The sequence below is a fragment of the Aotus nancymaae genome, unplaced genomic scaffold (genome assembly GCF_030222135.1).
Source record: "Aotus nancymaae isolate 86718 unplaced genomic scaffold, 86718_ANA_hifiasm-v0.15.2.pri h1tg000018l, whole genome shotgun sequence".
In the NCBI taxonomy this organism is placed as follows: domain Eukaryota; kingdom Metazoa; phylum Chordata; class Mammalia; order Primates; family Aotidae; genus Aotus; species Aotus nancymaae.
Window position 1 is genome coordinate 9,536,103 of NW_026988430.1, and position 23,065 is coordinate 9,559,167.

A 23,065-nucleotide genomic window follows, 5' to 3' on the forward strand; every position below is an offset into this window, starting at 1 on the left:
CCGGGAGGCAGGGGCTGCAGTGAGCCAAAATCTAGCCTGGGAGAAACAGGAAGACTCTGTCTCAAAAAAAAGCATATAGTGGCTCTCCACATCCTGTTGCGGAACATCATCTGTGGTATACTACAAAGTAAAAAACAATATGCTGCAAACAACTCAAAAAATATGATGTAATTTGTCTTAAATTATGCGTGTATATAAATACATACATAAACAAGCACTCATCTCAAGACACAAGTTCAAGAGAGAAAAAATAGAGAACAAGCACTCAAACAGGTATAAAGAACTCCCACAAAAACAATGTAGAAAGAGACACAGCAAACTCTTGTTACCCATAAAGAAGATAGCAAAGCTGGAGGGAATTCACTTTCTACTTTCCGCGCATCTATTCTGTCCACATAACACTCCTCACAAGGAACATATGTAACTTCTGTACTTTTTTATTTTTTCAAGATGGAATTCCGCTCTTGTCGGCCAGGCTGGAGCGCAGTGATGCAATCTCGGCTCACTGCAACTTCCACTTCCTGGGTTCAAGTGATTCTCCTGCCCCAGCCTCCCAAGTAGCTGGAATTATACGCATGCACCACCACACTCAGCTAATTTTGTATTTTTGGTAGAGATGGGGTTTCTCCATGTTGGTCAGGCGGGTCTCAAACTCCCAACCTCAGGTGATCCGTCCACTTCAGCCTCCCAAAGTGCTGGGATTACAGGTGTAAGCCACCACATCTGGCCACCTTTTTCTTTTAAATTTACTTTACATTTTAAAAAAGAAAGAAAAGAGTACAGCACTACACAGACACCTATAATATGCCAGCAATTTTCTAATTTCTTGTTGTAACAAATGCTTTCACATTACTATCAGCTGAAAAAGAATTCAATAATGAGAATACATAAAACACATAAAAACACATACAGTTCAAATAACACTGTTCACAAATAGTAAAACCCAGTGTAATCTAAACACATACCTAGGCATTAAGCTCCTGTTTTTTTCATAAAATATCCTTAAGTCTTGAGGACTATTGGCCTATTAAAAAAAAAAAAAAGGTTTAATTTCCTAAACAATGGGAGCGAAACTTCCAAATCATGATTGATGCTCATTTTTTTTTTAAGGGACTGAGGGAGTGGGAGTTTCAAGAAAAGGATTGACGGGAAAGTACAAGGGAGGAGGAAAGGAAAGACAGACAATGCTCATATTCTTGCTACAGAACATAAATTCTCAACTTGAAAGCCATGAATTGCTGAAGGAGCCATAACTGGTCATTAGAAACTCATAAAACTTGTGAAATTGTGTGAAAATTCTGTACATTTGAGTATAATGTATCTTTTCTGAGGTACCTTTTTCGAGGTCAGTCTCTCAGAGGAGTCTGAAACTTAGAATAGATTAAGGACCACTATTCTGAAGGTTACATGGCCTGCCCAATACGTAGATTATTGTGTAAAATTCAGGTGTACTTTACCTTAGGAGCCTGAAGAAATTCAAAGAAGATAACTATGTATACTGCTACTATTCATTCTCTCCACAGCAACAAGTAGCTGATAACAACAGTTACTAACTTAGTGAAGCCTCCTCTATATGCAAACTAGACTAAGAAATTAAAAGTGTTTAAATTGGATATGTCACTAATTTTCTTAATATTATCTTGGGCAAATATTTTCACTTTGTTCCAGTTTTCAAATTCAAAGATCTTCTTTGTAACATAAGAAATTATAAGATGGCAGCCGGGCATGGTGGCTGACGCCTGTAATCCAAGCACTTTGGAGGTCAAGGCGGGCAGATGACCTGAGGTCGGGAGTTCAAGACCAGCCTGACCAACATGGTGAAACTCCGTCTTTATTTTTAAAAAAAGAAATTATAACATGGCAATATTAACTCAAAAGAAATCATTGTGATTATACTCTACAGGGTCACTTTTTGACAGGATATTGGGGGAGAGGAGGAAAAGACAGACTCATAATAATTTCCATAAAGTGTGTATAATTACCTCCCGCTCACCTAGCAGTGTCAGGAACAGACAGCTAGAGATGGTTTCCAGTGATCTCCCCAGACCACCCCCAGCCCTCATGTGGATTCCAGGCTAAGCAGGAAGTTCTGGTGTCACCGTTCACACCCGTTTCCCAGCAGGCTGTTATCCCTGACCCCAGCTAGTTTTTTTTACTAGCCTGGAAAACATACAACAGGCTTCATGCCCAGTTCAACTACAAAGGGCAGGCAAATAAAAGGGGAAAAGCAAAGGATGTTCTGAGTCATTAACACAGTTTTTGCCTATAACAGAATCAAAGTAAGTCACAGAGAAGCCAAAAACACTGCTTTCAAAGTATTCTTCATTTTACAAATCAAAGGCAACTTAAAATGAGAAGATTCCAAAACTGAGGCCATAAGAAAAAAATCAGGCTACCTGAAAAGGTGGTTTTCCAACTAGGCATTGGTATATGACTGTTCCTATGCTCCACAAGTCAGCCTTAGCATCATAATGTTGAGACATAATAACTTCAGGAGCCTAGGTACAGAGAAATATAAGGGGTATGGAGTACATTATTCACATAATTAATAGGCACATATTAATTAACTGGTTAAAATGACACTCCTAACAAACTACCAGAGTAAAACAACACCCTGTGATAGTTCTCTAATCAAATAACTTAGAACTATATAATTATATATTGAGATTTACTAGTAAATCTCAAAAACAATGCTGCATGAAAAGACGCAGTTATAGAAACAAATGTTTCAACTGATTATAATGGACACATGAAGTCCAATGACAGGACTGAAATAATAATAAAGAAAAATACACACCAATTACAGGACAGAGGTTCCCTCAGGTGTGTGAGAGAAGCAGAGGAGGAAATGAAATCAGGGACAGGTGCAAAGGAACTTGGACTGTTTCCAAAATATTTTATTTCTTTTAAAGACAAGATCAAGATACCCAGATACCAGGTCAGAAAAAAAAAAAAAAAAAAAAAAAAAAAAAAGATCAAGACAAACATGGCAAAATGTTAACTTTGTGAAATATGGATGGTGGGTACACGGGTGCTTGCTATATTATTCCCTATGTTTTTTGTAATCTGAACACTTTCATAGTAATAGAAAAACTATGATGCAAAACCTCACACAATAATAAACATTGTCCTAAAAGCAAAACCATTTACCTGCTGCTTTGTTACAGGTATTTTCCCATCTCTCATCAAATTCTGCTTTTAAATATACCATTAATCAGCACTATTAAATAGAAATGGAAAAATATACTTAAAGATAGTAAGTTTTATTTCCCAGATGTAACATTTCTTTTCAATTTTAATTCCCTTTGGAAATGGGGGCTTCCTGTGTCCACAGCTGGTCATGAATTCCTGGGCTCCAGCAGCCCTCCTGCCTCAGCCTCCCGAGTAGCTGAGTTTAAAGGCATGTATCACTACACCCAGCTCAGGCATAACATTTTTATTTATTTTCCCTAGTAAATTTCTTATTAAGTCAATTTCTTTTAATAATCAGCCAAAGCACTCTAACCTCAAGGCTAAACTAATTTTGCACTCAAGAAGTACAAAGTATCTTGCATTGGAACTGAATCATTTTCTGAAAAAAAAAGAAAGAAAGAAAAAGAAAAAAAAGAAGTACAAAGTAATTTTAAAATTTACATAAAATTATAAAATTTATTATATACAAGCAGTAAAATTAGGATCAAGAAAGTAAAGCTGATAAATTTTTTTGAAATGTGATTACTAGTTCAAAGTTGATTTTAGTTTAGAGAAATTTCTAATTTAATATAAACCGATTTTAAACTTAGAACTAAAATAGGGACATTTATTTCACATAATTCTGAAGCTCTAGAATTAAGATATTTCCAGACTAAATACTGCACATTAGTTTACAAATGACTTACTTTTGCAGTCCACTATGATAAAGCAAAAGATGTCTGTATTACAGCATCATCAGTAGTATAATCAACATTAGGAATAACAACTTGGACTATATGTAAAATCACATCTTATTTGGAATCAAGCATTATATTTAAATTCCAATGCTTATGGAGCCACACTTTAAACATGCAAGGATGCAAACACTCACTCACCATGTACATGGGGGATCCACACAGTGTTGCAGCCATCATGTTACTATGTAGATAACGAGCAAAACCAAAATCCGCTATTTCACAAAATAAAAAGTAGAAAAGCAAATGATACCTTTGTTCATACCTAACATATATGATTCTTCAAGACACAAGAAGGCACAAAGGACTGTGAAAAATAAACAGCTTATTGATTAAGACTGTCCACCAAAGAAAAAAGTGGCTACCTTGATTTCAACAAGCTAAAAACAGTAGTGATCGTCAACTGTACAAGTCATTGCTCTGCCAGATTTGTAACCAAGGTGCACCAAACTTTGCAAGTGAAAATACTAATTATAGTAAGTTCATTAATAAAGATTTCATTAAATATCAATACCAGATGTAGAATGTGAATAATTATGTTTTTCTTTTCTTTTTTTTTTCTTTTTTGAGGTGGAGTCTCGCTCTGTTGCCCAGGCTGGAGTGCAGTGGTGCAATCTCAACTCACTGCAACCTTTGCCTCCTGGGTTCAAGCAATTCTTCTGCCTCAGCCTCCCTAGTAGCTTGGACAAGAGGCATGCACCACCACACCTGGCTAATTTTTGTATTTTTAGTAGACAGGGTGTCACCATATTGGCCTGGTCTTGAACTCCTGACCTCATGATCTGCCCATCTCAGCCTCCCAAAGTGCTGAGATTACAGACGTGAGCCACTGTGCCCAGCCAATTATGTTTTTCTTTATTGTTTCAAATCCTTTTGAGATACTGCTAAAAAAGAAAAAAGAAAAAACTGCCAAGGGCTAAACTAGATGGTCTCTGAGATCCCTATGTCAAAAGCCTAGGAACTGTAAAGAATCAGGGTTAATTTGCTGCCAGTAACCACACCACATCAATTTCCCACTCAAGAGAAGCAGGTATTCATAGTTAGAGTTCTCGATGTGGGCCTGTCAGCACCGCCTGAGATTTAGCAGACACTGTCAATAAAGTTAAGGATTCACCTATCTAAGCAACCTCCACAACCTCAATAAAAATATCAAACTGCATCAATAAAATCCATCATTTGGCTGGATGTGGTGGCTCACACCTGTAATCTCAGCACTTTGGGAGGCTGAGGCGGGCAGATCACCTGAGGTCAAGAGTTCAAGACCTGCCTGGCCAACATAGTGATACCCTTTCTCTACTAAAATACAAAATTTAGCTAGGCATGGTGGTGCATGCCTGTAATCCCAGCTACTCAGGAGGCTGAAGAAGAATCACTTGAACTCAGGAGGCCTAGGCTGCAGCGAGCTGCGATCATGCCACTGCACTCAAGCCTGGGCGACAAGAGCAAAACTCCCAATAAAAGAAAAAAAAATAATCCATCATTCAACAAAGCTAAAGTTGTCTAAAAATAGTTTCAAAAATGTTCTTTCCACAACACAATACATGGCTATTTACCTATTTTGATGCGAATACCACTGACACTTGACTTTCTGCGATTGGCATAGGATAACAAGATGTTCTGTGGTTTGAGATCTCTGTGGATGATTCCTTTGCTGTGCAGGATTCTCATGGCAGCTGCAATCTGATGCAGAAACACTCTGATAGTGTCTTCACTGAGAGTTCCTTTCACTGGTACAAAAGGAGTCACGTAAATATTTAAGTACACAAAATCAAATTCCATCTGCATATTCCATCAACATCGCCGGGTTGTGAAGGAAAGCATGAAGGGAATAAGGAACCTTTATTCACATTTATTCATTTTTAACTTTAATAATTGAAGTCTATGAAGAAATACAAGATTTCTCAAGACTTGAAATCAATCTGTTGTAAACAGAACTGACTGGTACTTTCATCTTCGGTTTCACCTGTGTCTTCTGCTTTTCCCTTCCTGTTTTTACTGCTGAAGGTGCCCACGTGACTCTGAACACCATAGGTACTCAATAAACATGAATCCCCTTTACCAGCCAAAAACTAAGTTCCCCTTCATATTAGCCAAATTGAGTGTCCATATTTAATTCTAATCATTATGTGAACACAAATGAAAAACAAGCAAAATCCTTGACCAGAGGGACCTGGATTCTACTCCTACCTGTAGCTGTGAGGCATCTACGTTCCTGCATCTTCTCTGTCCTTTTCTCTCCCACATACCTGTCCCACCATAATATCTTTCATAACTAAAGATACCCCAAGAATAAATGTTTTAACCTATTTCACCACTATAAAGAGGTGATATGAGCTGGGCGCGGTGGCTCATGCCTGTAATCCCAGCACTTTGAAAGGCCGAGGTGGGTGTATCACGAGGTCAAGAGATCGAGACCATCCTGGCCAACATGGCCAACTCCCCGTCTCTACTAAAAACACAAAAAATTAGCTGGGCGTGGTAGCACATGCCTGTAGTCCCAGCTACTTGGGAGGCTTGAGGCAGGAGAATCACTTGATTCTTGGGAGACAGAGGTTGCAGTGAGCCAAGATAGCGCTATTGCACTCCAGCCTGGTGACAGAGCAAGACTCCGTCTCAAAAAAAAAAAAAAAAGACAATCCCTCTGTGCCATATATAAAACTTGATGAGACTAACTACATGATGTTGACATGATGATTAAATAAAACCCATTTAATAATGAAAACTTGCAGCTGGGTGCAGTGGCTCAGGCCTGTAATCCCAGCACTATGGGAGGCTGAGGGCGGGCAGATCACAAGGTCAGTAGTTCAAGACCAGCCTGGCCAACATGGTGAAACCCCATCATCTAATAAAAATACAAAGAAAATTAGCTGGTGTGTGGCGCACACCGGTAGTCCCAGCTACTCAGGAGGCTGAGGCAGGAGAATCACTTGAACCTAAAAGGCGGAGGTTGCAGTGAGCTGAGATGGTGCCACTGCACTCCAGCCTGGTGTCAGAGTGAGATTCTGTCTCAAAAAATAAATAAATAGTGGCTGGGCGCGGTGGCTCACGCCTGTAATCCCAGCACTTTGGGAGGCCGAGGAGGGTGGATCATGAGGTCAAGAGATCGAGACCATCCTGGTCAACGTGGTGAAACCCCGTCTCTACTAAAAATACAAAAAATTAGCTGGGCATGGTGGCGCGTGCCTGTAATCCCAGCTACTCAGGAGGCTGAGGCAGGAGAATTGCCTGAACCCAGGAGGCGGAGGTTGCGGTGAGCCGAGATCGTGCCATTGCACTCCAGCCTGGGCAACAAGAGCAAAACTCCATCTCCAAAAAATAAATAAATAAATAAATAAATAAATAAATAAATAAATAAAATAAATAAATAATGAAAACTTGTGCTCATTTCAGCAGCACATATACTAAAATGAGAATACAGAGATTAGCAAAAAAATACTATATTAAAACATTTAAAAAATATGAAAACTTCAGAAAAAGGTTTGCACATAATAAATATTTCAATGTAGTAAGTATGCAAAGAAGTTTATTATAATTAGTCTAAAAGTCACAAGTGTAATTCCTTACCTACACTAAGGATTTAATATCCATGAACCTATTTAAATTATTTGTGAATGCATGTCTGTTCATGTAGTTCTTAGAATATGTTCTACATAACATATTCCATTTGCAAATAAGAGAAATAACATTAATACATGGAACAAGTGCAATATTATGGTTTTAAAATCATTTTAATGACCTGTCAAGTAATACATGTCCTTAACATCTTCAAATAAAATAAATTTTTATGGTTTAAAAATTATCAAGTATGCCAAGTGCTGTGGCTCATGCTTGTATTCCCAGATCTTAGGGAGGCAGAGGCGGGAGGATAGCTTGAGCCCAGGAGTTCGAGATCTGCCTGGGCAATATAGCAAGACCCCGTTCTCCACAAAAAGGAAAAAAACAAAACAAAACAAAAAGACAAAAAAAAAAAATATCAAATATGGCCCAATGCATGGTTCACGCCTGTAATCCCAGCATTTGGGAGGCCATGGCGGACTGATTGCTTGAGCCCAGGAGTTTGAGGCTACCCTGGGCAACATGGTAAGACTCCATCTCTACTAAAAAAAAAATGAAAAATTAAGGCCAGGCACAATGGCTCACACCTATAATCCCAGCACTTTTAGAGGCCAAGGTGGGCCAATCACCTGAGCTCAGGAGTCTGAGACCACCCTGGGTAACATGGTGAAACCCCACCTCTACTAAAATACAAAAAATTAGCCAGGTGTGGTGGCACATATCTGTAGTCCAGCTACTCAGGAGGCTGAGGCACGAGAACTGCTTGAGGCCAGGAGGCAGAGGTTGCAGTGAGCTGAGATTGCACCACTGCACTCCAGCTTGAACTATAGAGTAAGACTCCATCTCAAAAAAAAAAAATTAAAATTAAAAAAAATTTTTAAATCATCAGGTACTTTTTTTCTGTGTGGGCTGTTCTTAACCTGTTCTTTTTTTTTTTCTTTTAAAAAAGATGGGGTTTCACCATGTTGGCCAGGCTGGTCTTGAACTCCTGACCTCAGGTGATCCGCCCGCCTCAGCCTCCCAAAGTGTTGAGATTACAGGCGTGAGCCACCATGCCCAGCCCCTTAACCTGTTCTTAACCTATCTTCCCTTTTTTCCCATGTTTGGGGATTCTTTTCCTGATTTTCTCTGAAAAAAAAAAAAAAATTTCAAAATACACTAAAACATAGAAAAAGAGAAAACTTTCATAATATCATCTTGGCCCGACATGGTGGTTCACGCCTGTAATCCCTGCATTTTGGGAGGCTGAGGCGGACAGATCACGAGGTCAGGAGTTTGAGACCAGCTTGGACAGCATGGTGAAACTCTCTCTACTAAAAATACAAAAATTAGCCGGGCATGGTGGCACACACCTGTAGTCCCAGCTACTCGGGAGGCTGAGGCAGGAGAAATGCTCCAACCCATGAGGTAGAGGTTGCAGTGAGCCAAGATCGCACCTCCAGCCTGGGTGACAGAGTGGGACTCCATCTCAAAAAAAAAAAAAAAAAGTGAAAAGAAACATGTAATTAATATATTTAACCCAATATATCCAAAATATTACCATATCAACTTGTAATAAGTATTTTTAAATTAGCAAGATTTCATTATTCTTTCCTTCTGATGAAGTATTCAAAATCCATTGTGTATTTTACACTTACAGCACATCTTGATTCTGAGTAGCCACATTTCAAGAGCCCAATGTGGTCAGTGGCTACTGTATTGGGCAGTACAGCTTTCAGTCATTCCTCTAAGGATTAGAATTTCTTTCACACGTCTTTAAAGTGCTTTCAAACTACAAGGGATTCCTTTAAAGACTGTGGCAGAGAAAGACCAGGGAGAGGTTAAAAAACCAAAACCATACAGCAGTATAAGTAAACACTGGCGGCAGAACCATGCTTGCCTGGCTGACTCCAACATTCAAGCTCTTAACCATTCAAGCCTCCTAACAATACTGCTGTAGAATACCAAACAAAGAGTTCAACAAAACTGTCGTAATAGTGCTTCTATGAGTGATTAATAGTTCTGTTAACCAATGAGACCGATAACTCTTTTTTTAACAACATGCTCTCTAGAAAAGAAAAAACTGATATTCTAAAGAGGGCTGTAAGCTGCTGTCACTCAGTCTGACCCCACATGGAAAGGTGCTTCACCAGGAACACTAAGGACGTCAAGAAAGGCAGAGCATGGTGCTTTCCAGCTTTGACTCCTTTCCACCAGCAGTGAATGAAAGTGCCTGGCTCACTGGGTTTTATCGATGAATAATCAACATTTTGAAATTTTTTTTTTTTTGAGACAGAGTCTCACTCTGTTGCCCAGACTGGAATGCAGTGGTGTGGTCTCAGCTCACTGCAACCTCCGCCTCCCAGATTCAAGCAATTCTCCTGCTTCAGCCTCCTGAGTAGTGGCGCTCGCCACCACACCCAGCTAATTTTTTGTATTTTTAGTAGACACGGGGTTTCACCATGTTGTCCAGGTTGGTCTTGTACTCCTGACCTCGTGATTTGCCTGCCTGAGCCTCCCAAAGTGCTGGGATCACAGGCATGAGCCACCTTGCCCGGCCAAAATTTTTTTTTATTAAATTGCCAGGTTTTTTTTCTTCTAACTACCAAATTCAGGACAATGGCTGCCTCTAGGAAAAGCACAGGAACGGGACTGCAGAATGGCTTACAGGGAGCTTCAATTTTATTTATAATTTCTTTTCTTTCTTTCTTTTTTTTTTTGAGACAGAGTCTTGCTCTATCACCTAAGCTAGACTAATGAAATGGTGTGATCTCAGCTCACTGCAACCTCCACCACCCGGGTCCAAGCAATTCTCCTACCTCAGCCTCCCAAGTAGCTAGGACTACAGGCATGCACCACCATGCCCGGCTACTTTTTATATTTTTAGTAGAGCAGGGTTTCACCATGTTGAACAGGCTGGTCTCGAACTCCTGACCTCAAGTGATCTGCCCACCTTGGCTCCCAAAGTGCTGAAGTTACAGGCGTGAGCCACCACGCCCAGCCTATAATTCCCTTGTAAATAGTGGTGGGGGGTTCGATACCAGTATTCTTTACATTTTTCTCTACACAGTAAACTGTCCATACTCTTTGTGTATGCATCAATTGAGGTCTTAGTGCTTTTTTTTAATGTTTTTTATTTTTTTTCTTTTTTGTTTTTTTACTTTTTTTTTTACCTTTTGTTTTTTTAGTTTTTTTTTTCTTTTTGGTCTTAGTGCTTTTACCATCAACTGCCATAATCTACTTATAGGTTGAATGTGTTAACCTTTTGCTGTCTTTTTGAGTATTCCCCCTGCATCTTTTAAGGGGTGAACAAGTAGGTGTTGGCTTCATTAGTATCATTAAAAGAAAATATTCTGGAGGGACATAATTTGATCTGAATATCCTACATGTATGTATTTCGGGTTCAGAATTTCAAGCACCATCTAACACTAAAATCTGTACTTCTGTACCACAGAATACTGTAATGCCTTATAATGTTTTTTGTTGCCTTTTTTTTTAATTACAAGAAATGTTCACAAAAATATATTCTTGGATATATTTTTCACTATAATTTTTTTATTTTGAAAGAAATGAAAAGGACTAAAACTCAGTCAAGCCTTTTGAAGGAAAGGAATTCTATCTGGTTTCTTCCCTCCTGGGGATAGGCCCATATCTCAAACACTGTCAGAGGTAACAAAAAGGTAAACACTGATATAAAAGTAAAGCTTAGGAACAAAACTACAACCAACACCAACTGGGCTACAAAGTCACCACAAGTCAGACACAAATATTTATTGAAGGTTTCTATACAAGAGCAGAAAATGGGTAGTATAATTCAGAAGTACCTCTCAGGATTAAACAGACTGCAGCACTATCTTTGTTGAAAACTGACACATAGACAAAGTTACCTTGCAAATAATCTGCGAGGTCTCCACCATTGCAATACTGACATAGAAAAGAGAAAGTAATGAAAATAAGGATAGTGATTCAAGATTAATTCAATCCATTGTCAACTGTGATTAAAAAATCATTTGTATATAATGAAATGTAAATCTAGTCTAAAAACATTACAGATTCAAAATTTTTTAATTTTATATTCCTTGAGTAGAATTGAGATCACTGAATCAACTTTATTAATACAAAAATTAAAATAATTCATCTACTGCCAATTCTAAAGTACATATTAATCAAAAGGGATTTGAAATATGCAGATTTATGCTAGAATCTAAAAAAAAAAAAAAGATATTTGAAATAAATTCAACAGAAATTTGCATACTACCTACCTCCATCACCAAAAAGACAGAGTTGGGTAATTCCTGAAAAGTAAACATATTAAATATAATTTAGAGAAAAATTAAACACAAAATTTAAAGATAATGATAGTTAAAAATACCATACTTGTTCATTATTAAAACTGGCAAAATGAAATCACAAAATCTATTAGGAAGTGAAATAAAAATTCCCAACACAATGATGTAAGTATCTCCTCTAGAAAGCCAGATCAAGTTTTAGTAACACTAATGTAGTCATCAAGAAGTAAAATTTTGTTTACAGAAATAACTAGAGAAAAATTCATCTTTTGGTTATGATTGACCTAAAACAACAGATCTAAGACAAAAAGTATGGTAAATTTACAATGGGGAAAAAGGAAGGATTGTTTGCTCCTTGGGGAAACACTTCCCCTTTGAAAAGTTTATGATTTGCAGCAGCAAAACATCATCATCCTCCCTAGCAACACTAAATGCACAACTGATTTCTGGAATACATGACTCAGGATGCCTGGTTTTCTGTTTTTCTGTTTTTTATGTTTATTTGGGGAAATTGCATTATCAGGACTTGTTGGCAAAGGTAAATGTTTTATCACATTACCAACACATGTTCTAAAATGTTAAGGAAATGAATTGAGGGCTCTTAAAAAGTTTCTGCTGGTAAGTAAATCAAAGATTGATTAGCTGGCTCTTCAATGGCAATTTTTATAATGATGACTAAATTTTAGATTGGGCTTCCCTACGGCTTAATTTGAGCCAGTGTGCAAATGTGATTCAAAACACAACTTTTCGGCTGGGCGCAGTGGCTCACGCCTGTAATCCCAACACTTTGGGAGTCTGAGGTGGGCAGATCACCTGAGGTCAGGAGTTCAAGACCAGTCTGGATAATATAGTGAAAGTCCATCTCTACTAAAAACACAAAAAAATTAGCCGGGCGTGGTGGCGTGTGCCTGTAATCCCAGCTACTGCTGAGGCTAAGGCATGAGAATCACTTGAGGTGGGAGGTAGAGGTTGCAGTGAGCTGAAATTGCACCACTGCACTCCAGCCTGGGCAACAGAATGAGACCCTGTCACAAAATAAATAAATAAATAATAAAAATTAAAAAGTCTTGAAGGACACACAACAGTATTTTCTTCTGGAAAAAGGAAATACAGAGGCATAAGAAGAGGGCATCTCTTTTTTACTTCATATACTGCTAGACTATTTGAAATGTTTTTATACTGATGGTCATTTACTTTTGTAATTTAAAAAAACAATAAATTCTTTTTAAAAGTCAAATAGCATGAGTAGGTGGTTCTCTCCAGTAGAATTCAGATGCCTAGAAGCAGAAGTAGAGAAAAAAGCAGCATGATACAAAGCAATAGAAAAGAAGTAAATGATAAGCCAGGCAATTCAAAAGAAAAATTCCTGGTTTCTTTTTTATTTTAAAGTGATACTTTCAAAAAACTTTTGTTTTAATTTTTTTTTTTCTTCTTGAGACAGGGTCCTGCTCTGTCACCCAGGCTGAAATGCACTGATGTGATGATGGCTCACTGCAACCTCCACCTCTAGGGTTCAAACAAGTCTCCTGCCTCAGCCCCTCAAGTAGCTAGGACCACAGGTGCACACCACCAAGCCTGGCTAATTTTTATTATTTTTAATATTTTTAAATATTAAATTTGATATTAATAATATTAAAATTTAATATTTTTTCTAGAGACAGGGTTTTGCCATGTTGCCCAGGCTGGTCTTGAACTCCTGGACTCAAGCAATCTACCCACCTTGGCCTCCCAAAGTGCACCTGGGAGGCATTAGCCACTGCACTTGGCCTAATTCCTGGCTTCTAAAACCCAAATCCTCACATCTCTCTGCTTTATTTCTTAATTCATTCTCTACCCCTCAGGAAACTTCTATGGTTTATCTCACAGAAAAAGAGGAAGAAAACATTCCTACAATCCTTGGGTTTATTTCCCTTGGGGTTACCTGGAATTAGACTGCCTCACAGCATGACTAACTAGGATTGGAATTATCATCCACACTTTGGTGAGAGGGTGGTGTTAACGTGGAAAAAGTAGTTTGCTCAAGATCCTAAGTTAAGTTGAGTTTGCTAATAAAAACAGTACTCTTAAGCCCGTTTCCTATTCATATCCATGGCTCTTCCTCTCAGATCATTTCTTAGTCTATTTAGGCTGCTAAATTTTCATAACAAACTAGCATAGACTGGGTGGTTAAAAACAGAAATGTATTTCTCACAATTCTGGAGGCTGGGAAGTCCATCAAGGCACAGGCAAATTTGGTTTCTGGTGAAGGCCCACTTCTGGTTCAGACAGCTGTCTTCTCACAATAAGCACACATAGTGGAAAGAGCAAGGGAGCTCCCTCTGGGGTCTCTTATAAAGGCACTAGTATCTCATTCATGAAGGCTCTACCCTCACGATCTAATTGAGGCCCCACCTCCTCATAGCATCACCTTGAGGGATAGGATTTCAACACAGGAATTTTGGAGGGACGTGAAAACTAACACTATAGCAGATCTTTAAGTTCTACAAAACTTAAAGATGCAAAATACAATATATAGAAGCCAGTTCTAGCTTCCTGACCTAACACAAACCCAACATAGGTTTATGAAAAAAGTCTCCCTCAACATTTATCTCAGTAATACTCATTACACCAAAGGTTGCAAAAATATTCAGAATATATAACACTGATTTATACACAAATTTATAAATTGATACTCACCTAATCTGACCCTGATTTGCTATAATTCTTCAAATTCCCTAAGTCCTAACTCTTTTTAACAGTCTTACAAAAGATACCTTCTTCTGTAGTTATCCTCAAAAACAGGTAGGTATCTGGGATAATTGGTTGGGCTTTCTGGAAAATAAGTTAAGTCCCTATATTATCCTTTGTATATAACTGAATTCCAGAGATCAAAAATATAAATATGAAAAATTGAAACCCTATTTACTAGATGAAAACATGAGAGATTACTTTCATAAGCTCAGGGTAAAAAAATTCTTCTAAAATATGAAACTTAGGGGTCATTAAAGAACAGGTTGGATAAGTCCTAACATGTAGAAACTTTTATATATTAAAAAGAGGCGGCCAGGCACAGTGACTCACACCTGCAATCCTATCACTTTAGGAGGCCGAGGTGGGCAGATCACCTGAGGTCGGGAGTTCAAGACCAGTCTGATCAACATGAAGAAATCTCCTTTCTAAAAATACAAAATTAGCTGGGTGTGGTATATCTAAAAATACAAAATTAGTCAGGTGTGTTGCCACATTCCTGTAATCCCAGCTACTCGAGAGGCTGAGGCAGGAGAATCGCTTGAACCCAGGAGGTGGAGGTTACAGTGACCCGAGATTGTGCTATTGCACTCCAGTCTGGGTAACAAGAGCGAAACTCTGTCTCAAAAAAAAAAAAAAAAAAGAGGCTACAGTAAGACACCCCCGCAAAATACCAGACAAAATGGGGAAAATATCTCAAAACATGACAAAGAGCTAGCAACTCTGATTCCCTCTCATTTACCTCCTACAGTCCAAGTGCCCTCCTATCAATTCTATCTCCTAAACATCTCACCAATCTGTCCAGGCCTCTGTCGCCACTGATGCCATCATTCTCTCTTACCCAGTTATATATATAACTCTTTCTTTTTAATAACAATATGCACTGAGCACGGTGGTTCAGGCCTGTAATCATAGCTACTCAGGAGGCAAAGGCAGAAAGATCGCTTGAGCCCAGGAGTTAGAGGCTGCAATGAGATATGATGGTGCCACAGAAGAAATGCACTCCAGCCTGAGTAACAGAGTAAGACCCCAATTCTAAATAAGTATTTAAAAATAAAAATAAATGTACAGTTCAATGTGTTGTGACAAATGTTTACACCTATGTATCTACCATGCCAATCAAAATATATAACAATTCCATCACCCCAAAAAGTTCTCTTATGCCCCTTTGCCATCAGTCCCTGAGACCAAGGGGCAACCTCTGTTCTGATTTCTATCACCCTAGCTTACTTCTGACTCCTCGCAAAATTCACAAAAACAGAATAATACTTGTGGTAGTATATGCCAGGCTTCTTTTTCTCAAAAGAATGTTTGAGATTCACGTTATAACAAGGATCGTTTGTTCCTTTTTATATATGTCAATTTGTTCACTGCATTATTTACTATAAAATGAGTTTCAAAATTTTTTATATGTCCCTACTACAGCTTCTGAGTTTCTTATCTTGATTTAAAATGTCTTTCTGGCTGGGCGTGGTGGCTCATGCCTGTAATCCCAGCAGTTTGGGAGGCCGAGGCAGGCAGATCACCTGAGGTCAGAAGTTCAAGACCAGCCTGGTCAACATGGAGAAACCCCATCTCTACTAAAAGTACAAAATTAGCCAGGAGTGGTGGTGCATGTCTACAATCCCAGCTACTCGGGAGGCTGTGGCAGGAGAATCGCTTGAACCCAGGAGGCGGAGGGTGCAGTAAGCCAAGATCGCACCACTGCACTCCAGCCTGGGCAACAAGAGCAAAACTCCATCTCAAAAAAAAAAAAGTCCAGGCGCAGTGGCTCACGCCTGCAATCCCAGCATTCTGGGAGGCAGAGGTGGGCAGATCACCAGAGTTCAGGGGCCTGACCAACATGGAGAAACCCCATCTCTACTAAAAATACAAAATTAGCTGGGCGTGGTGGCACACACTTGTAATCCCAGCTACTCCAGAGGCTGAGGCAGGAGAATCGCTTGAACCTCAGAGGTGGAGGTTGTGGTGAGCAAAGATTGTGCCACTGCGCTCCAGCCTGGGCAACAAGAGCAAAACTCCATCTCAAAAAAAAAAAAAAAAAAGTCTTTCTATCCCTTGGATTATATAATCATCTAAATATTATTCTGAGACTGTTATTGTTTACTTTATATACTTAACGCTTTAATTCATTTGGAAATTATTTTGGAAAATAATGATAACGCAGTTCCAATTCTATTTTTTCTAAGATGTCTCAGTTTTAAGAGCACCATCTATTAAATGAATCATCTTTTTCTTGCTATACTAAAAATTACCAAGAGGTAGATATTTAACCAGAGCACCGACAATCATGCAGGTAAGTATTCCTAAGTGAAAGTACTTATGCTCAGAGTGCTCTAGGAGATTTATCTTTTGAAAAACAAAAATAGTATCACTCTCCTGCTTTAACACTCTTCAATAGCTTTGCATTGCCCTTAGGATAAAGTTCAGATCTGACTCTTGTTAACCTCTCCAGTATCATCTAACACTTCTCTTGCTCTCATTATTTTTATTTTTTATTTTTTTAAAGATGGGGTTTCACCATGTTGGTCAGGCTGGTCTTGAACTCCCGACCTCAGGTGATCCGCCCACCTTGGCCTCCAAAGTGCTTGGATTACAGGCGTGAGCCACCACGCCCGGCCCTGCTCTCATTATTGTACTCCGGACACACTAGCCTTCTTCCAGTTCCTCAAACTCCATGATCTCTCCTGTCAGCGGTCTTTACAGAAGGCTTCATCTCCTAGGGAAACTTACTTTATCTTCTCCCACTAACCCCCACCTAAACCTTCTCCCACTCATCCCTCACATCTCTATAGACATCATTTCCCCAGGAAGCCTTCCCTTGTCCCACTTCCCTAGCCCCCATATTGTTTCCTCCAAACCTCTTCAACAGTTCTCCCTTACAGCACTTGGCACACTTTTAAATAGTAACTACTGGCCCAGGTGTGGTGGCTCACACCTATAATCCCAGCACTTCGGGAAGCCCAGGTGGGCAGATCACTTAAATTCAGAAGTTTGAGACCAGCCTGGGCAACATGGTGAAACCCTGTCTCTACAAAAAATAGAAAAATTAGCCAGGCATGGTGGTGCCTGCCTGTAGTCCCAGATACTTTGGAGGCTGAGTTGGGAGGATGGCTCAAGCCCAGGAGGTGGAGGCTGCAGTGAAGCATGATCATGCCACTGCACTCCAGCCTGGGCAACAGAGTCAGACCCTCTCTCAAAAAAGAAAAAAAGAAACAGTAACTATTTGCTTAATGTCATCTTCCCAATTTACTGTACATTCCATAATGACAAGGACCATTTCTACTTTGTTCACCACTATACTCCTGTACATCTCATTACCTAGCTCAGTAAAAAAAAAAGGAACACAACCAATGCATCAAAGTACAGCAATGGGAACGTCACAGAAGAAATGTAAAAAGACAAATACAGCAAAAAGCTGATCAATATCCTAACGATTTAAGGGAAAAAGAAATCAGCCAGGCCTGGTGGCTCACGCCTGTAATCCCAGAACTTTGGAAGGCCAAGGTACGCGGATTACTCAAGGTCAGGAGTTCAAGGCCAGCCTGCCCAACATGGTGAAACCCTACCTGTACTAAAAACACAAAAATTAGCCAGGCGTGGTGGTGGGCATCTATAACACCAGTACTCAGGAGGCTGAGGCAGGAGAACTGCTTGAGCCCAGGAGGCAAAGGTTGCAGTGAGCCAAGATCATGCCACTGTACTCCAGCCTGGGCAACAGAGTGAGACTCCGTCTCAAAAATAAATTTTTAAAAAAAGAAATAAAAAAAAATTAGGCTGGGCATGGTAGCTCACATCTGTAATCGCAGCACTTTAGGAAGCTGAAGCAGGAGGATCACTTAAGTCCAGGCGTTTGAGACCAACCTGGGCAACATAGTGACTGTTGTCTCTACAAAAATAAGTAAATAAATACAATTTAAAAATTTTATAAAAAGATATTTTCCTAGTCTGAGATTGTAAAACTTTTTTTTAAAAAGGTCACTACTGGTTAAAAAGAACTGATATAGGCTGGGCACAGTGGCTCATGTCTGTAATCCCAGCACTTTGGGAGACTGAGGCAGGTGGACTGCTTGAGGTCAGAAGTTCAAGATTAGCCTGGGCAACAAGGTGAAGCCCCATCTCTATTAAAAATACAGAAACAAAATTAGTTAGGAGTAGTGGTGGGCACCTGTAATCCCAGATACTCAGGAGGCTGAGGCAAGAGAATTCCTTGAACCTGGGAGGTGGAGGTTGCAGTAAGCCCAGACTGTGTCACTGCATTCCAGCCTGGGCAACAGAAAGAATTGGTATCATCTTCTAAAAGACAGCTAGTATCTTTGACCAAGCAATTCTACTTCGAGGAATTTATTCTATAGGAATGCTATAAAAACACATAAAGATATATGCACAGAGCTTTCTCTGCAGTACTGCTTCTAATATGGAAAAAATAGAAAACACTCCAAATAACCATAATTAGGTGGTTTTTTTGTTTTTTTTGAGACGGAGTTTCGCTCTTGTTACCCAGGCTGGAATGCAATGGCGCGATCTCGGCTCACCGCAACCTCCACCTCCTGGGTTCAAGCAATTCTTCTGCCTCAGCCTCCTGAGTAGCTGGAACTACAGGCATGCGCCACCATGCCCAGCTAATTTTTGTATTTTTAGTAGAGACGGGGTTTCACCTTGTTGACCAGGATGGTCTCGATCTCTTGACCTCGTGATCCACCCACCTCGGCCTCCTAAAGTGCTGGGATGATAGGCGTGAGCCACCGCGCCCGGCCAATTGGGTGGTTTTTTAAGAGACAGGACTCACTCTGTCACCCAAGCTGGAGTACAGTGGCCAGTGGCACAATCACAGCTCACTGTAACTTCAATTTCCTGGGCTCAAGTGATCCTTCGGCTTTAGCTTCCCAAGAAGCTGGAATTACAGGCATGCGCCATCACATCTGGCTAACTTTATTTTTTGTAGAGATAGGGTCTCACTATGTTTCATAGGCTGGTCTCGAACTTCTGGTCTCAAGCAATTCTACTGCTTCACCCAAAGCACTGAGATTATGGTGTGAGCCACCACACCTGGCTCATAATTGGGTTTTAAGTAAATTATTATTTAGCCCTACAATATTATACTGATTATGAAAAGGTATCTAAGATACATTAAGCTTAATGAAACAAGCTGTATTTCTGTACAAACACTACTAATTCTCTCACAATGAAAAGCTTTAAAAACTAAGTATAAATGGCCGGGTACAGTGGCTCACGCCTGCAATCCCAGCACTCTGGGAGGGTGGATCACAAGGTCAGGTGTCTGAGAAGAGCCTGACCAACATGGTGAAACCCCATCTCTACTAAAAATACAAACATTAGCCAGGCGTGGTATAATCCCAGCTACTCAGGAGGCTGAGGCAGGAGAATCACTTGAACCCGGGAGGCAGACGTTGCACTGAGCCAAGATCAGGCCACTGCACTCCAGCCTGGGTGACAGAGTAAGACTCTGTCTCCAAAAAAAAAAATAATAATAATAACTAAGTATAAATGGTTATAGATTAATGTATGTATTTAGAAAATTCTAAAACAAATACATAAAACAGCGGTTATCTCTGGGAATTGCCATCTCTTCTCTAATTTACCATTTTCATAGTATTTGATTACTTTAACTGTGGACATACATTACTTCTGGAATTAAAGGAAAAATGAATTTCATTTTAAGTGTCATTTAAAACTGAAAGCTGATTTTTACAATATCAAAAGTTTTCAATTTGGCCAGGCATGGTGGCTCACGCCTGTAATCCCAGCACTTTGGGAGACCGAGACAGGTGATCACCTGAGGTCGGGAGTTCAAGACCAGCCTGACCAACATGGAGAAACCCCACCTCTACTAAAAATACAAAATTATCCAGGCATGGTGGTGCATGCCTGTAATTCCAGTTACTGAGGAGGCTGAGGAGGGAGAATCGCTTGAACCCAGGAGGCAGAGGTTTTGGTGAGCCAAGATCGCGCCATTGCACTCTAGCCTGGGCAACAAGAACAAAACTCCATCTCAAAAAAAAAAAAGTTCTCAATTTATAAACGTCAGACAGATAACCAAAACTAATGGTCAGTAAAAATGACATTTGCTTCAAGTTGGTTGATGAACAATTTAAATCAAGAAAACAAATCTAGGCCGGGCGCAATGGCCCATGCCTGTAATCCCAACACTTTGGGAGGCCGAGGTGGGTAGATCACAAGGTCAGGTGATCAAGATTATCCTGGCCAACATGGTAAAAGCCCATCTCCACTAAAAATACAAAAATTAGCTGGGCACGGTGGTATGTGCCTGTAATCCCAGCTACTCTGGAAGCTGAGGCAGGAGAATCACTTGAACCAGGAAGTCAGAGGTTGCACTGAGCTGAGATTGTGCCACTGCACTCCAGCCTGGCGACAAAGCAAGACTCCATCTCAAAAACAAACAAACAAATCTGAAGTATTAGGTCAAGACTCTGCTTCTTTAATAGCCAAATGCTCAAGACGTTTGACTGATACTTCCTAAGTTTATTTCCATTAAATTAGTTCCAAAGCATTGGTGGTTCAGTGGTAGAACTCTCAAATCCCACCCAGGAGACTCAGGTTTGATTCCTGGCCAATGCAGCTCCTCCTGGTTGCTGGGCATTGTAGCTCACACCTGTAATCCCAGCATTTTGGGAGGCCAAGGCAGGTGGACTGCCTGAGATCAGGAGTTTGAGACCAGCCTGGCAACATGGTAAAAACCCATCTCTACTAAAAATACAAAAATGAGTCGGGCATGGTGGCAGGTAATCCCAGCTACTCGGGAGGCTGAGGCAGGAGAACCGCTTGAATCAAGGAGATGGAGGTTGCACTGAGCCTAGATCTCGCCACTGCACTCCAGCCTGGGCAACAAGAGTGAGACTTTGTTTCAAAAAAAAAAAAATTTCCAATAGTATACAATGTATGAATACAACATTTCAATGCAGTCACCTTGAAATTCCTGACTGTTTAACAATTCACATTTTTTAGTATGTTCTCTCTAATGATACCCCATTCTATAATCAAAGCTGGTACTAGAAAATGTTTTTCATTCTGATAGAAAAAAATCTAAGTATACTTTCAAAACAAAACCTACTCTGCAATTGCCATGGTTTTCTGTATCTCTCCAAGATTGGAAAACTAAAGAGTTAACATTATTTAACAGTTTTTGTACTAGGCACTGAGTTGTACCACTTGGTGCCCTCTATCTACAGAGACTAAGACCAACCACACAAACAGCAGTGAGGAGAATCAACATTTCAACTAGGGACTGAGAGACGAGTTTAGTTTTGACATAAAAGGTTTCTCCCCTTTTTATACTGCTTTGAATTTCTCAAATGAAGGAATGAATTACAGCTATATGAAAAGATAATAAAATATACCCACTGCAATCACATATTTCATGGATGAAAATTTAAATTGCAATTTTTTTGGAAGGCAATCATACTCTACAATCAAAAACTTTAACACTGTGCATGCTATTTGACTTGGTCTTTCCAATTCTAGAAATTGAAGTTTAATAATCAAAAATATGTTCAGAAGGCATACATAATTCTTATAGCATTTTTCTGTTTAGGAAAAACTTAAACATCCTTTCCCCCCAACCCCCAGATGGAGTCTCACTCTGTTGCCCAGGCTGGAGCACAGTGGCACCATCCCAGCTCACTGAAACCTCCGCCTCCCAGGTTCAAGTGATTCTCCTGCCTCAGCCTCCAAGTAGCTGGGATTACAGGTATGCGCCACCATGCCTGGCTAATTTTGTATTCTTAGTAGAGACGAGGTTTCTTCACGTTGGTCAGGCTGGTCTGGAACTTCTGATCTCAGGTGATCCGCCCGACTCAGCCTCCCAAAGTGCTGAGATTACAGGCGTGAGCCACCGCACCCGGCCGCAAAATGACAATATTTTTTTTAAAATATACAACAGTCCATTTGTCTCATCCCACTAAAATCTCAACATATTCAAAGCAAAGACTTTGTTTTATTCACTGATTGATTCCTAGCACTCAGAACAATGCCTGGCACATAACAGTCACTCAAAAACTTACAAAATAGGCTGGGAGTGGTGGCTCACACCTGTAATCCCAGCACTTTGGAGGCCAAGGTGGGCAGATCGCGTGGTGGCAGGCGCCTAGAATCCTAACTACTTGGGAGACTGAGGCGCAAACACTTGAACCCAGGAGGCCTAGGTTGCAGTGGGCCATCATGCCACTCCACTCTAGCCTGGGCAATAGAGCGAGACTGTCTCAAAAAAAAAAAAAAAAAAAAAAAAACACAACTGCCAAATGAATTAATTTGAGTAATGCAAGTGAATACAGAAGAGGTTTTAACTGGAAATATATATGTAATAGAATCACATAACATATCCATTTAGCTTACCCGAATTCAACTATTCAGATGGAGCAAAACGAAAGAAATTATATAAATCATGTATGCTGACCTGCCCTCGAGTGACAGTGGAGAGGAAACCTGAATTTGTTGTTCCCTCTGAGAGTCTCAGGTCCCCAGGCTCTCACATGGTGAGTATCACACTAGCTACGTGTGATTCTAGTTTTTGTTTTTGTTTTTTTAAGAGATGATCTTGCTCTGCTGCCC

General features: G+C 39.9%; 1 protein-coding gene across 2 annotated transcripts in view; it reads right to left on the reverse strand.

Annotated features, from left to right (window-relative positions):
• The window catches only part of ULK2 (unc-51 like autophagy activating kinase 2), a 109,482-nt gene that overhangs the window by 81,021 nt on the left and 5,396 nt on the right, over positions 1–23,065 (reverse strand). For both annotated transcript variants that reach the window (XM_064378260.1, XM_064378259.1), the window contains exons 4-9: positions 11,723–11,755; positions 11,348–11,384; positions 5,480–5,653; positions 4,068–4,141; positions 2,397–2,498; positions 966–1,024 (exon numbers count right to left, since the gene is read on the reverse strand). In XM_064378260.1, coding sequence (XP_064234330.1) covers positions 966–1,024; positions 2,397–2,498; positions 4,068–4,141; positions 5,480–5,653; positions 11,348–11,384; positions 11,723–11,755 — 479 coding nt within the window. The remainder of the gene's footprint in view (positions 1–965; positions 1,025–2,396; positions 2,499–4,067; positions 4,142–5,479; positions 5,654–11,347; positions 11,385–11,722; positions 11,756–23,065) is intronic.